Consider the following 13,785-nt stretch of genomic DNA (forward strand, 5'->3'; position numbering starts at 1 on the left):
TGTAAGAGCACAGCATGCTCTTGTTGCTAATCATTTGTCCAGACAAATCGGGGCTGTTAGGACGCTCAGCATGACATGAGAGCAAGTAAAGCACTGTTTCTGTTAAGGTATTTTATATTAAGGCATTTGTGTGAATCAGCCAGTGGTGAAGCATTAGCGTCGCCCTGACATCTCCGTTTGCTGTCTGTACGGTGTTTCAAATGTTCTCCCCATTGTCCACATGAGTGTCCTCAGTGTTCTCTGGTTTCTTCACACCTCCCAGAAACATAATGCATAATTTCCATAATCTCATCCAGGGTGAATCCCTAGTACACTCATATCCATGTCTTCCTAGAATAAGCTTGCAACCCTGGCCAGGAAAAAGACGGTGCTAAAATGAAGCTTTCCCCATCCTCTGTCATCACCGGTTCTTTGGTTCCATTTGGTCTGTAGCGCTTTCAGCTTGTATTCATTCATGTCCTGCATGCAGGACGCCGCGCACAGTAGTGGCATCACCTTTACGGTCGGGGTGAGAAACACACACCTCCGTCACCCTGCCAACAATCTTCTCTCCTCACAGGATCACAGCTTGACTACAGTATGTGCCAGACAACATCAGCAGTTTTTATTAGCCAACTATGTGCAGAAGCTTTAATTTGAGACGTTCCAGGTTGTAGCAATTCTCTAGTCCTGTACAGAAAGGATATTAAACACTGCGTGTGTTTTATGTCTTGTAACATTCTAGTGGTGAGGATGAAGGACAAATTGAGAAATAGAATTTGGCAATGTTGTCTAATGTGATGCAATATATGCTGCGATTTACATCCTCAAATTCCAAGGGCTGAACATCAAACCTCACACACACACACACACACACACACACACACACACACACACACACACACACACACACACACACACACACACACACACAAAATTTCAGCCCTCCTGGTGCAAAAAGGACATCAGATTTCAACCGAGGTCTTTGGATTTATGAGGAAGAGACATTAGATCTATTGCAAACCACCAAGCATGTGATTTACAGAGTGGCAGGTTAACTGCTCTGACCCAAAGACAGCGAAAGGGTGAATTAAAACGATGGCCTTTTTGCTCGAAAGCGCCTTTCAGGTCTGGGCGGGAAAAAGAAAGGAGACAGTGAGCGTGATTAGGAATAACCAGCAAACGTTTTGTAATGCAATAGCACAAACAGCGCTTAGAGCATAGCAGTGAAGTTAAGACAGCAAAGCCACACAGCTGTCATCGTCATCTGGACACTTTGACCGACTCTAGAGAAATCAAAGCACTGCGACTGTGTAAACAAGTTACACATTCTCATAAAGGCTGTGACCTGAAAACATCACGCCTACATGCTCGGCCCCAGGAATGCACCGTCTCCACCACATCTCCACAAAACTATTTATCACAGGAATAAACTTGCTCCATAAAAGCTGCACAATGGTGGCAAAATCTCACAGGAAAATATGGTGCTAGGCTTGAAGGAAAGGATCAGCAGTTTTTGCCCTTGACAATTAAAAAGCCACAGGCCCTTTATACCCCAACCAAGGAATTTCCTCTGCTCCAAAAAGCCTGTCAGCTCTGCTGTGCTACAGGTACTCGCTCTGAGTGTGTTCAACAAAACAAAAGAAACCTAATTAATCATATGAGCTGATTTCGTGACTATTTTTTTTAGTAGAAACTCTGAAGCTCTCACTGGAATCAGACTAGAAAAAAAAAGTGCCGAGTCATTTAAATCCAGTATACAACCGCTTCCTCTATCTTCATCTTCTTTTTTTCATTCTCTCTGTCTCGTGTTGTTTTTCCGATTATATCAGCTCTCAAAAACAGGAAAAGCACTTTCTCCGTGTCAGCAATATACCCCATATCTGACTTCCAGGTTAAGGGATTAAATAGCTTTCCTCCTTGTGACTTTCACTTGATCTTGTCATACAAATAAAACCTCGATAAAATGCTGAACATAAATTAAATATACTTTTTTTTTTTTTTTATAAACTCATTGAGATACACTGTGACTGTGATCACTAATGCATTAAGGGTCGAAGAATCAGCTTCAGTGAGACAAATCTGTCCTTAAATTTACAGACAATGTTTACTCCAGTTCACCAAATCCAGCCACAAGCTATCTTAGGTAAAAAAAAAAAAAAAAAAAAAAAAAAAAAAAATTTCACATTATTAATATTTCACATTAATTTCCTCTATTTCAATTTGCTCTATCAGTCAAGACATGTTTGCTGTCTTGATGTTCAGCAAGACGTTACTTTAGTTAAGTAATTAAACCAAAATCTTTTATCTTACTGCATCATACTGTGTGTCACACAAACGTTTATTGTTATCCAATCCCCTAGGCTCGATCCCCCAGAGCTGGAAGAAAGACTTATATAAGAATTGGTAAATCCATTCTTTCATTCATCTTCGATAAGCTCTCTATCCAGCTGGATTCGGATAAAGCCTATCCCTAAAACACCAGGATCGTGAGGTGGGAAAACACTCTGGAGGGGACGCCAGCATCACATATACACACAGATTTACTCCTGGGAACAATTTTAGCAATCTCCATACTGCTATAGTACAGGAGGTGGGAAGAAACCGGAGACCCAGGATGAAACCCACAAGGACACGGAGAGAACGTGGGAAGGTCAGAGACGGTGAGCCGACATCAGGACTGAACCGAGGAGCTGTTTATGTGGAAAAAGTATATTTGAGGAAATTTGGGTGAAAAATATTTATAAGTGGGGGACACGGTGGCTTAGTGGTTAGCACGTTCGCCTCACACCTCCAGGGTTGGGGGTTCGATTCCCACCTCCGCCTTGTGTGTGTGGAGTTTGCATGTTCTCCCCGTGCCTCGGGGGTTTCCTCCGGGTACTCCGGTTTCCTCCCCCAGTCCAAAGACATGCATGGTAGGTTGATTGGCATCTCTGGAAAATTGTCCATAGTGTGTGAGTGTGTGGGTGAATGAGAGTGTGTGTGTGTCCTGCGATGGGTTGGCACTCCGTCCAGGGTGTATCCTGCCTTGATGCCCGATGACGCCTGAGATAGGCACAGGCTCCCCGTGACCCGAGAGTTCGGATAAAAGCAGTAGAAAATGAATGAATGAATATTTTTATAAGTGAGATAAGATACTCATACAGTCAGAGGTACCGCTCAAACACACACTACCTCTATAGCAGCATAAAATAAAAGAGAGGCATATGGAATACATCAGGCAGGAGGTGATGTGAAACAACGCATGTAACAAAATTAGGCTTTTCATGGGTTAAATTTCAGCCCAAGCATCATGGTTTCACAGTAAAGCACCCTGGAGACATGCTCGCCTCACAGGAAATGATGGACCATTAGGCCATTCGGACCATGGGAGCATGCTGTCATAGGAACCATATGCCTTAGGAACATACTGTATATATGTATGCATGACATATATATTATTTTATTAAGGACGCATATGTGCAACCAAAGAAGCAGAGATGCCTCACCATGTGGTAGTTGACGATTTCCTGAAGGCTCTCTCCGCATTTCTCCAGAAACTCCTGCAAAATACATACAAATAGATCCACAAAATTATACACCCTGCGATTAAAGCCTCTCAGGACGAGCCAAATTAAATCGTAGACGTAGGCCATCATAAGCATCGTGAGCTAAAACTATTATCTCCGCTCGAAGAGGTGTTGTCTCGACAGTCACAAGAACAGCTCTGACAGCCAGGTTCATAAGTTTATTTGATCTCGGGTTTATTTATTTATTGTACAGCCGTTCCAGTTTGATTGAATACAAAACTTACAGAGATCATTTCCTCCTTGCAGTGCTGCGAGAGATCTCGGATGCCGTTGATGAGGAGTTTATTAGCGTTGGTGTACGCCCGGCCAGCCTCGATCATCCCGCTGCACAGCTTCACCAGCTGATGGAGAGAAAGAACGAGAGAGAGAGAGAGAGAGAGAGAGAGAGAGAGAGAGAGAGAGAGAGAGAGAGAGAGAGAGAGGGAGAGAAACAGAGACGTCTGATGTCACAAGGTTTGCTGTTAGTGGAGAAGGAGAATTAGGGACCACGCTGAAATTATAACCTTCCTAAATGTGTTTGCTCCTTGATCAACCTGCAATTATCACCTCCCACCTCCCACCTCACAAACACAAACCGGTCGATGCTGATTACTGTAGGTGCAAGACTGCAGTGTGGGGTACTAGACACATATACATACACACAGCAGGATTTGCTGTTCACGCACACAGGCCATGCCAATTAAATTCTACTGTTACAGTAATGAGTATATTAGCTGTTGAGGATTAAGTTCCTTTCAGGTTTTTTTTTTGGAAGTCTTCAGCGTCACTAACAGGTAACACTCACAGGTAAATGTCTTCCTTTAAGGTTTTTTGAGTCATGAAAGGCTTTAGAATGAATGATTATGCAATAACGAGACAAGCTATGTTTTTGTTTGTCTTACTAACTTTATAAGAGAGCGCTGTCATAAAATAATCGCTGCTATAATATACCTTATAAGAGGTACCTACTATAAACAGCTGAAAAAAATGCAATCTGTCATGCTTTACTAAAAAAATAAAAAATAAAACCTGGAAAACAATCAACTCTATCTCTCATTGTCATTATTTTCTGTTTAGTTTAATCTATCCTTTTGTTTTTTTATGTAACGAAGCAGTTCAACTTTGTTATTATGGTAGTAGAAATGAATCAGTTGTATTGTGTGTTTTTTGTATGTATTCATTGATTCTTTGTTTAATGAGTTAAAAAAACATCAGTGCAACAAAACCCTGTATCTGTTCATCATGTTATAGGGCTCCTGCAGTATGTTTACAGCATCTTCATAAAAAATGAGCAGCATGCGATGCGACGATTTTACCTCTAAATGATGGACGTCTTATCATGGACGCAAGCAACCATTTACTTTAAATGTCACCGACTGCAATCCCTATACATTCTCCTTCTTATAGTGCCATAAATTAATAAGATGGACGCAGGATAGTGGAAAGCTCACAGTGTGGCACTTGTCTCTTTGCAATACAAAATGAAGCTGCTGCGGAGTCGCTCTAATCGCGTTAGCGGGAAACTGGAGCGTATACGACATAACGCACATGCATGTACGCTCTTGGATGTGTCAGCGAGGAGTATGAGAATGCTGAAGAGACTGAGGGAAAAAAGACAGGAATAAATAAGAAAGAATAAATAAAGGACAGGAAAGAATAGCTAGGTCTTTCAGTTCATGACACCTGCATGGCTTAGGTTAGGTGTAGATCTGTGTAATCAGGATTTACTCTGTCGTCAGCTCTCCGAGATGAAGACCCGAAGCCCATTGCTGTTTCTAACCCGTTTCTCTTCTGATCCTCGCTAAGCTGCTACAATTTGAGCTAGGATTTAAATCCTGCATGACTCTGTTCCTTTACAAATCTGATAATATCACACACAGTGCAATGCTTTTCATTTCCTAACGCTTCAAAAAGATCCAATCCATTTTGAGATAAGTGAACATGGTGTGTTAAGCAAAAGCCAAGATATTTCTAATCTCACGTGCCTTGTCAAGTTTGGCCTCGACGTCCACCACATCTGTCTCCACCTCATCGATATTTGCTCTGGAAGGGAAAAATAAAGACACACATTCTTATTAGGCATCATCATGATACTGAGAAACAGCTGTAGCCCTGTGAGGCCCTGCTTAATTTACTGTGATCACAGTTTAGCTGTGAAAATCTTTAAATAATAAGAAGTGATGAAGAGTCATATTGAGACTCACAACATGTGGCTGCTTGAGAAGAGAAGAGAAGAGAAGAGAAGAGAAGAGAAGAGAAGAGAAGAGAAGAGAAGAGAAGAGAAGAGAAAAAATAGGAGACTATAAGAGTAGAAGAAAAAAGAGAAGAGAAGAAATAGGAGACAAGAAGAGAAGAGAACAGAAGAGATGAGATGAGATAAGACAAGACGAGAAGAGAAGAAAAGAGAAGATAAGAGAAAGAGAAGGGAAGAGAAGAGAAGAGAAGAGAAAGAGAGGAGGCAAAAATAAGAAAAGAGAAGAGAAGAAATAGGAGATGATAAAAGTAGTAGAGCGAAGAAGAGAAGATAGAAGAAGAAAAGAGTAAAAAAAAGAAGAGGAGAGAACAGATGAGAAGAGAAAAGAAGAGAAGATTAGAGAAGATTAGAGAAGAGAAGAGAAGACTTGATGATGACCCCATACATTATCTCCTCCTATACAGTGCAGTAGTATAGTTAGAGCTATAGAGCTACAAGAATTAGACCTAACGGTGTCATGCACACAAATACAATACAGTCGCAGTGTCCTCTGCTCATTTTGCCTTGTTCATGTAGTAATTAGTAAAAGCTTAGTAAACTCAGAGCACATAACACTAAGCATTCTATATAACACAGAAAAAAAAACAAACAGCTCAGCTCAGACTCTACATTGTGCATCTGTCTCCAGACTGAAGCGAATTCCTCAGCTTTCAGTAGCAACCAAACACAAAACATCACCACATGAGCTAACATGAGTCAGTAGCTTCCCACTGTAAGCATGCGGTTCAACATAATTAATATCAGTTGATGTTCAGAGCAGTTTGAGCTCGATGGATAACTCTCTGGAGCTCATGTTTAGAAGACTGTTGGAGACGTTATTTGGCCGCTAACTGCTCAGCGGTATGCTGGTGTTGAAAAGCGTCCTGTCTCGAGCGGAAAAAAGACGTCCACCAAATAAATAAGAACGTTATCGTACCGATTCCATTCATTAGAACGCTTGTGAATGGATCATAACATGTACTGTATATATGACAGATATGGGGAATCTGTTCTGAAGCTGAACGGCTGACATCGACACGATAGATTTAAAGGTATCTAAAAGCCTATTGGCGTTTAACGTTTTTCTGAGTCCTGACTTAGATCTGATCGAGAATCTGTGGAGGGAGCTAAAGATCAGGGTGATGGCAAGGAAACCCTCCAACCTGAAAGAGTTGGAGCTCATTGCTAAAGATGAAAAAAGCTGGTCAGCAATTATATATCAAGCGTTTGATTGCTGTAATAGCCAATAAAGGCTTTTCTATTGAGTACTGAGAAGGGTATGAATAATTTTGGGCTTAACTGTATGTATACATATGTATATATATATACAAACACATATATATATATATACACAATATTAGACCAAACCTCAGTTTTACTACCTTGGTTTGAACTAACACAAAACACAGATGTACCGCTGTCAAGAAGGAAAACAGGTGAAAGCTCCATGTTTCTGTTTTATGACAGACTTTATGTGGGAGTTTGTTTACTCTCTGTTCTTGTTGAGTGTTTAGCTTGACCCAAGTTCTTGGCTAATGTTCTTAATGACGACTTTAGCATAAATTTGTGATACCAATAATGTTGAATAATGTAGACTGATATATCATTACTTGATTTTACCAATTTTTATTTTTCTTAACCGTTTGTATTTATGTAAAAGATTCTATGTGATTTTTGTTTCTATTTTTGTTGCAGATATTGCTTGTGTGATTTATGAAATAATTTACTTGGAAGCTCAGCTCTGATTTATTATTATTATTATTATTATTATTATTATTATTATTATTATTATTATTATTATTGTTATTATTAGACTATTAAGTGGTAACGTACGCTGCGATGAGCAATAATGGTAAAATGTTGTTGACTATGGTTTAGGATCATTGCTGCTCTAATGAAGGGAAATGGATTCACAAAGACTTACAGAGTTAGAGCAGGTTATTGATCAAATCACACCAAATGTTGTGTGTCTGTGCAGCTTCTGGTTATCTGAACAATGGAGCTATTGTACAGTTAACAGTAACATTGACTACTTCTTCCCCTTTCACATTTTTCATACAAACGGCAGTAACACCCTCTGATGTAATCACTCCAGCTCTGAGGCGAGAGATCAAGTGAAGTCACAGCTGTCCTCAATACATATGGACACACACACACACAAAACACTTACAAAATAAAAGATCATGTGCACTCATGGGACGGCTTGTATGTCAACCCTAAAGGCCTCGGTGGTGTTAGTGGGTGTGTTGTTACTGCTAAGTGCACTTATAAAGTCAAGACCAATCAATAATCCTCAGTTAATTCTCTTCAGCTTAATTGTATAAGTTTTATTACTTTCAGTTTATGCATAGTATACTTACCCTAACCCTTTACTGCTTCCCCATTAGAAAAGAAATACATATTTGTCAGGCTGCATGAATTTACACAGCAGACCCTACAGCAATAAATCCATTTAGGCACAGTTTAAATACCTATTGTGTGCATTTAAGTGCTATGCATAACTGCACGGTTGGGTACAGAGGTTATGGCAGGGCCCATTCCTCCTGAGTGCACTAATTATCCACACAGCATGGACTCATTAAACAAAAGTCAAGACTCGAGGTTCAACTTCGAACCCTCAGAGGAAATCTCACTAGTGGAAGTGTATGGAACATAATACTCGTACGTAAAGGCAATAATTCCTTCTAGGCAAAAGATGACTCTGGGGAAAGGGTGAGTAAACATATTTCTTGTTCAGGAGGTGTGGTATTGACAGCGGCTGTTTGGCTTATTCCCCAGCCAAATGCTGCATGATCTAGGCTAAGATGCTAGAAACGTGCTGCTGTACTGCAAAAAAAAAAAATTATGATAAAGGCTTGTCTCCAAGCTCAAGTGGAATTTTGTGGTCGTGGCCTTTGTTGGGTTTAACACTGACATCCGAGACAGCTGAGAATGAGAAAGAAAAGCAGCCTGGAATGCAACGCGACTTGTCAGTTTTGAGATGGACATCACATTCCTGTGATTTTCACCTGACTATAGCGTAGACAGCTGAGCTGAAAAGACCTCCCTGAATCTCAACATGTCATGTAGAGATCTCAACAAACAAGTTGTTTCATGATAGGTCGAATGAAACGTGATAGCACTGTATACCATCCGAGAGCTCGGTTCTCTAACGCTGATCTGCACCAGCTGTTGGCTGAACCATACTGATCATATTTCACAATTATGACCTGCTGTAACGTTAAGATGTCACCCGTACCATTACGCATTCACATCTGTATGAGAAACTAGCCAAAATAATGAAAATAAAACCGATGAGAATGATGGTGGTAATCATGGGCAAAGGATTTCTTGATTGCATCTCTGCTTCAGCAGCAATGAAAAACCTTCTGGCCATCTGAGAACTATTCTTAGCCCCACGTGTTTCTACCACACGGTGTTTTTCCAGCTCATCTCAGGCCAAAGCTGGCATACTGGCTCAAACCTGCTAAATCAGACACTCAATACAACCACAATACATTCTCACAATGCAATTCTCTTAAAAATAATATTTAAAAAAACTCTAACATGCACCTGAACACTGCTGACATAAATCCTTTATATTATATTCTCAGTTTTTAAAATGATTGGTACCCTGTATGAAAATAATGAAAATAATAGAAATTTCAATACATTTTCCTAACATAGCATTTCTTATGCTTATCTTATATTTTCACAGGAGGGTTAGTAAATTTGCCGCATAAATGTTTGAGAGAAATGATTACTATTAAAACCAAGACATTTTTCTAAGTATGATTTTATGGTGTTTTATACAATAATGCCAAGAATCCGACAAAAAAAAAACCAACTAAATAAATTTTCTTAAGGCTCAGTTAACATTTTATATCGCAAATTGCAATAATTTGTTCCATCATCATCATCATCATCATCATCATCTAATAAACACTCATCATGAAAAAACATTGTCCTATTGATAATTACACATTACAAATCAGTCACCTTTTTTGCCCTATTTGTGAAACAAGAAGTGGTCACTAAATTATTCTACTTCTCTACTCTGTTGTTGTGTCCATTGTTTATTTTTATGGTTCCTAAAAGGCCCTGACTAGCGTGTTTTTTTAGGCTGTTAGAGGAAAAGCAAAGTGTTCATGTGTGCTTCCCCGGATAAGAATGATATCCGACCTTCTGTTAGAAAAACATTTTGCATATAAAGCAAACAATTTACTCGTGCTTTTGCAATTTCTGTTTAGAAAAGACTACACAACTAAACCCCTACTCTTTCCACTTAATTAATTTGGCTCCATGTCCTTGACCCTTTTTAAACTGAACACACACTCGCTATTTATTACCCCTGCCCCAGGCAAAAGCTGACCTTTAAATCCACTCAGAAATTCATTGTGCCGGTGCCAAATGCATACATCCTATACATCCCCCTTACTGGGAATACTGGGAAGCTGCACTGGCACAGGCAGAAGGAAGAGCACCTGCGTGTGGTTAAAATGCCACGTTGTCTCAGCACATTCCCGCATCTGTGCGGCCCCTGGAACACGGACAAAGCCCAGGCTGTTAGTAAACGACCTAAATTGGCTACAACAGCGGCTGATTTCTTCCGCCTGATGACCGGGGCCTTCAGGGAGACGGCTGTGCGTTTTGCTGAACATCAATCTATATTCACATGTGTCTGCCCTTTACAGACTTCTCTTTATGAGCTGGCGAAACAAAAGCGAGTCCCTTTATGTTTGGGAAAAAACAAAAAAAACAGACAGAACAGAGGATCTCTTTTTTTCTCAATAGGCAACACAAACTTGTTTAGAGAGAGAAGACTGACTGGTATAGCCAGTCAGCAAAGAGACAATGTACCTCCAGTATTTTGCAGTTCAGACTTTGTTTTGTAAGATTTACTGTCCAGTTGTTCAGCACTCTCTTAAAAATCTCTATTGTAAACGTGGTGTTTAGAGCCAAGAATCTAAACACGTGACGATCATTGTCGTAAGATCATTAAAGATGACTAAATATGGGATAAAAACACTGTCAATAATAATCGTACGTAATTCAAAGCATTTGTGTGTAAATTTTAATTTTGCGGAGTTGGATCCCAAAATTTACGGCCACGACAGTTTACAGATACAAGATTTTGTGTGTTTGTTCAAATACAACTCCAAAATGTACGACTATGACAGTTTACACACACAACGCTTCTTTTCACAACACCTCTTTTTCACACACAAAAACGGTCTGCGAAACAACTGTCAAAAATACATCATAACGTTCACAGGCATTACTATCCGAGGGAAGATGAATCGATTCCACGAAGTGCGCATGTGCCCCGCCCTCTTTGAAACCACTGGTGGATCAGCAGCCAAGCGCTCACTCATTGTCAGTGTTGTATAAAGTATTAGAAAGCAATACTTGAGTAAAAGTATAAGTATCATACTAGAAAAAGACTTTGGTAGAAGTGAAAGTCACCTTTTAGAATACTACTCAAGTAAAAGTCTTAAAGTATCTGATATTTACTGTACTTAAGTATCAAAAGTCATTTTCTGATATTCAATGTACTTAAGTATTTGAAGTAAAAGTAAAATTTCAGTGATTTTCGGTAGGTATAAGATCAGGGACGGTTCTAGGGTTTCATCTTTAGGGGTTTTAGCCCTCAGTGAGAATTTAAAACAAGAAGAGTTTTATATTATATATTATATGACTACATAGTAAGCCAAAAGTTATGGTATTATTAAATGGCAAAAGTGGACACCAAAATTGTATGCATGATGTAAGGATGCCAGTCTTGAATCAAATCAGTTCATGTATGTGTGTATTGTCTACAAACAGTGTGTCCAATGAATGCAGTCATTAATAAACAAATATTCACAAAGACCAAATCAATAAATGTTATTTTTATTTAGTATTGTATGGATTGTTTGCATTAATATTTTGTTTGTGCTACAACTCTGGTAATAAGAATTGTGAAATTTCACTGCTTTTGGTTGCTGTATTTGCAGCTTTCTGATTAACGTTATACATTAACGCCTCCAGCTCTGACTGCGCGTGCACGCTGCGCGTACCTGTTCTTCTCCGTACAGCGTGCAATGCAATCTAGGAGTAGTGATTCACCAAACCTCTCTTATTGCAGTCACACACATTTCTTCTGATTCTATTTTGTAGTAACGAAGATGCTTAGTGGAAATATAATGGAGTAAAAGTATACATTTTATCTAGGAAATGTAGTGGAGTAAAAGTGAAAGTTGACATAAATTTAAATAGCGAAGTAAAGTACAGATACGTGACATTTCTTCTTAAGTACAGTAACAAAGTGTTTTTACTCCGTTACATTACAACACTGCTCATCGTCTCAGGTAAGTTGGTTTTTCCTTCCAAATTCGACATGTTTAAGGGTTAGTCATCACTAATAACAGAGAGGAGTAATATTACAGAGATAGGTTAACTATAGTAAGTAAGATTAGCTCTCAGAGTAAGGTTACATTAGGTGCTTAAAGAATACAGCTGTTTAGGAGGTCATCACTGCAGTCTGTAGCACGATGAGATAGGCCTACATAAAAGAATTAGCAATTTTAAGTGTTAACTTACTAACAGCTGTGTACATGCACTGGCATACACAGGTCATGCAATATGTGTTCACTGCTTAAGTGTTAAAGTCATATTTTATTGATTATCAGGTTCCATTAGGTGACATCTTGCACTCAGCCCTGAATCTGGTGTCGATGTTGACCAACACCTTAAGTGTTGGACAACAGAAAATGGCGAACCAGTCCAATATCAGTGGACAGTCAGCACAAGTAAGAAGGACCAAGTCAAATGGGCAGTCAGTGCAGCAGGAAATGGCTAGGTGTGAGGTGTGTGTGTGTGTCTTTTATGTAGGCCTATCTCATCATGCTACAGACTGCAGTGATGACCTCCTAAACAGCTGTACTCTTTAAGCACCTAATGTAACCTTACTCTGAGAGCTAATCTTACTTACTATAGTTAACCTATCTCTGTAATATTACTCCTCTCTGTTATTAGTGATAACTAACCCTTAAACATGTCCGAATTTGGAAGGAAAAAACAACTTACCCGAGACGATGAGTGAGCGCTTGGCGTGATGACGTATTTTTGACAGTTGTTTCGCAGACCGTTTTCGTGTGTGAAAAAGAGGTGTTGTGAAAAGAAGCGTTGTGTGTGTAAACTGTCATAGTTGTACATTTTGGAGTTGTATTTGAACAAACACACAAAATCTCGTATCTCTAAACTGTCGTGGCCGTAAATTTTGGGATCCAACTCTGCAAAATTAAAATTTACACACAAATGCTTTGAATTACGTACGATTATTATTGACAGTGTTTTTATTCCATAACTAAAGACGTAAGATCATTGTCACCGTGTGGTAAGGAGCACCGGAATTGTAAATTAATAAAAGAGGTACGGTCAGGTGAGTGTTCGAGCGAGAGTATTGTCAAGCACTGGTTGTATACAGGAGGAGGAGTGGCAGAGAATCAGCGAGTAATGAGTGAATGAGTGGTTACACCTGTGTAAGGTGTAGGGTTGAATATGAAGCATATTTATAAGCCGTTGTGCTGCTGCGAGTGTCTGTGACCTGCGACAGGGAGAGCTGAATCCCAAGGTTTTTACAGCAGGATGCCGAACTTTCCAATCGATGTCTGCCGATCTCCTCTCGGTCCTGTGAAAACCCATGTTACATTCACCTGCAGGATTTCAATCTGTACTTTAGGAATACGAATAACTAAAAACCTGACAGAACCATTGAATCTTCTGACCCCTTGTGTGAATATCACTTGGATGTGTGAATCTATAACAGAGTTTTCTAATCTTTTCCATCAAATGATTTCAATTCAACCAAGGAGAAGATTCAGAGCACATCTGATTCCACCTGTTCAATCTGTTCACCTTGGTTTTTAAGACTCAGGTATGGCTTCTGCTTGGTTGGAATGAAAACCTGGCACCTCTTCTGGATAAGATAAGTGCAAACTGCAAAGAGACGTTAAAATTCGGCCAACGTAAAATCAATCTCTCTGTCCCGATGGGTCTGCAGAC

The 13,785-nt window shown here is 39.6% G+C and overlaps 1 protein-coding gene across 3 annotated transcripts in view; it reads right to left on the reverse strand.

The window, feature by feature from the left end:
• Positions 1-13,785, reverse strand: part of acap3b (ArfGAP with coiled-coil, ankyrin repeat and PH domains 3b) — a 49,964-nt gene that overhangs the window by 19,721 nt on the left and 16,458 nt on the right. For all 3 annotated transcript variants that reach the window (XM_047809951.1, XM_047809950.1, XM_027176492.2), the window contains exons 2-4: positions 5,513-5,570; positions 3,773-3,889; positions 3,468-3,521 (exon numbers count right to left, since the gene is read on the reverse strand). In XM_047809951.1, coding sequence (XP_047665907.1) covers positions 3,468-3,521; positions 3,773-3,889; positions 5,513-5,570 — 229 coding nt within the window. The remainder of the gene's footprint in view (positions 1-3,467; positions 3,522-3,772; positions 3,890-5,512; positions 5,571-13,785) is intronic.

This window comes from Tachysurus fulvidraco, chromosome 2 (genome assembly GCF_022655615.1).
Source record: "Tachysurus fulvidraco isolate hzauxx_2018 chromosome 2, HZAU_PFXX_2.0, whole genome shotgun sequence".
In the NCBI taxonomy this organism is placed as follows: Eukaryota; Metazoa; Chordata; class Actinopteri; order Siluriformes; family Bagridae; genus Tachysurus; species Tachysurus fulvidraco.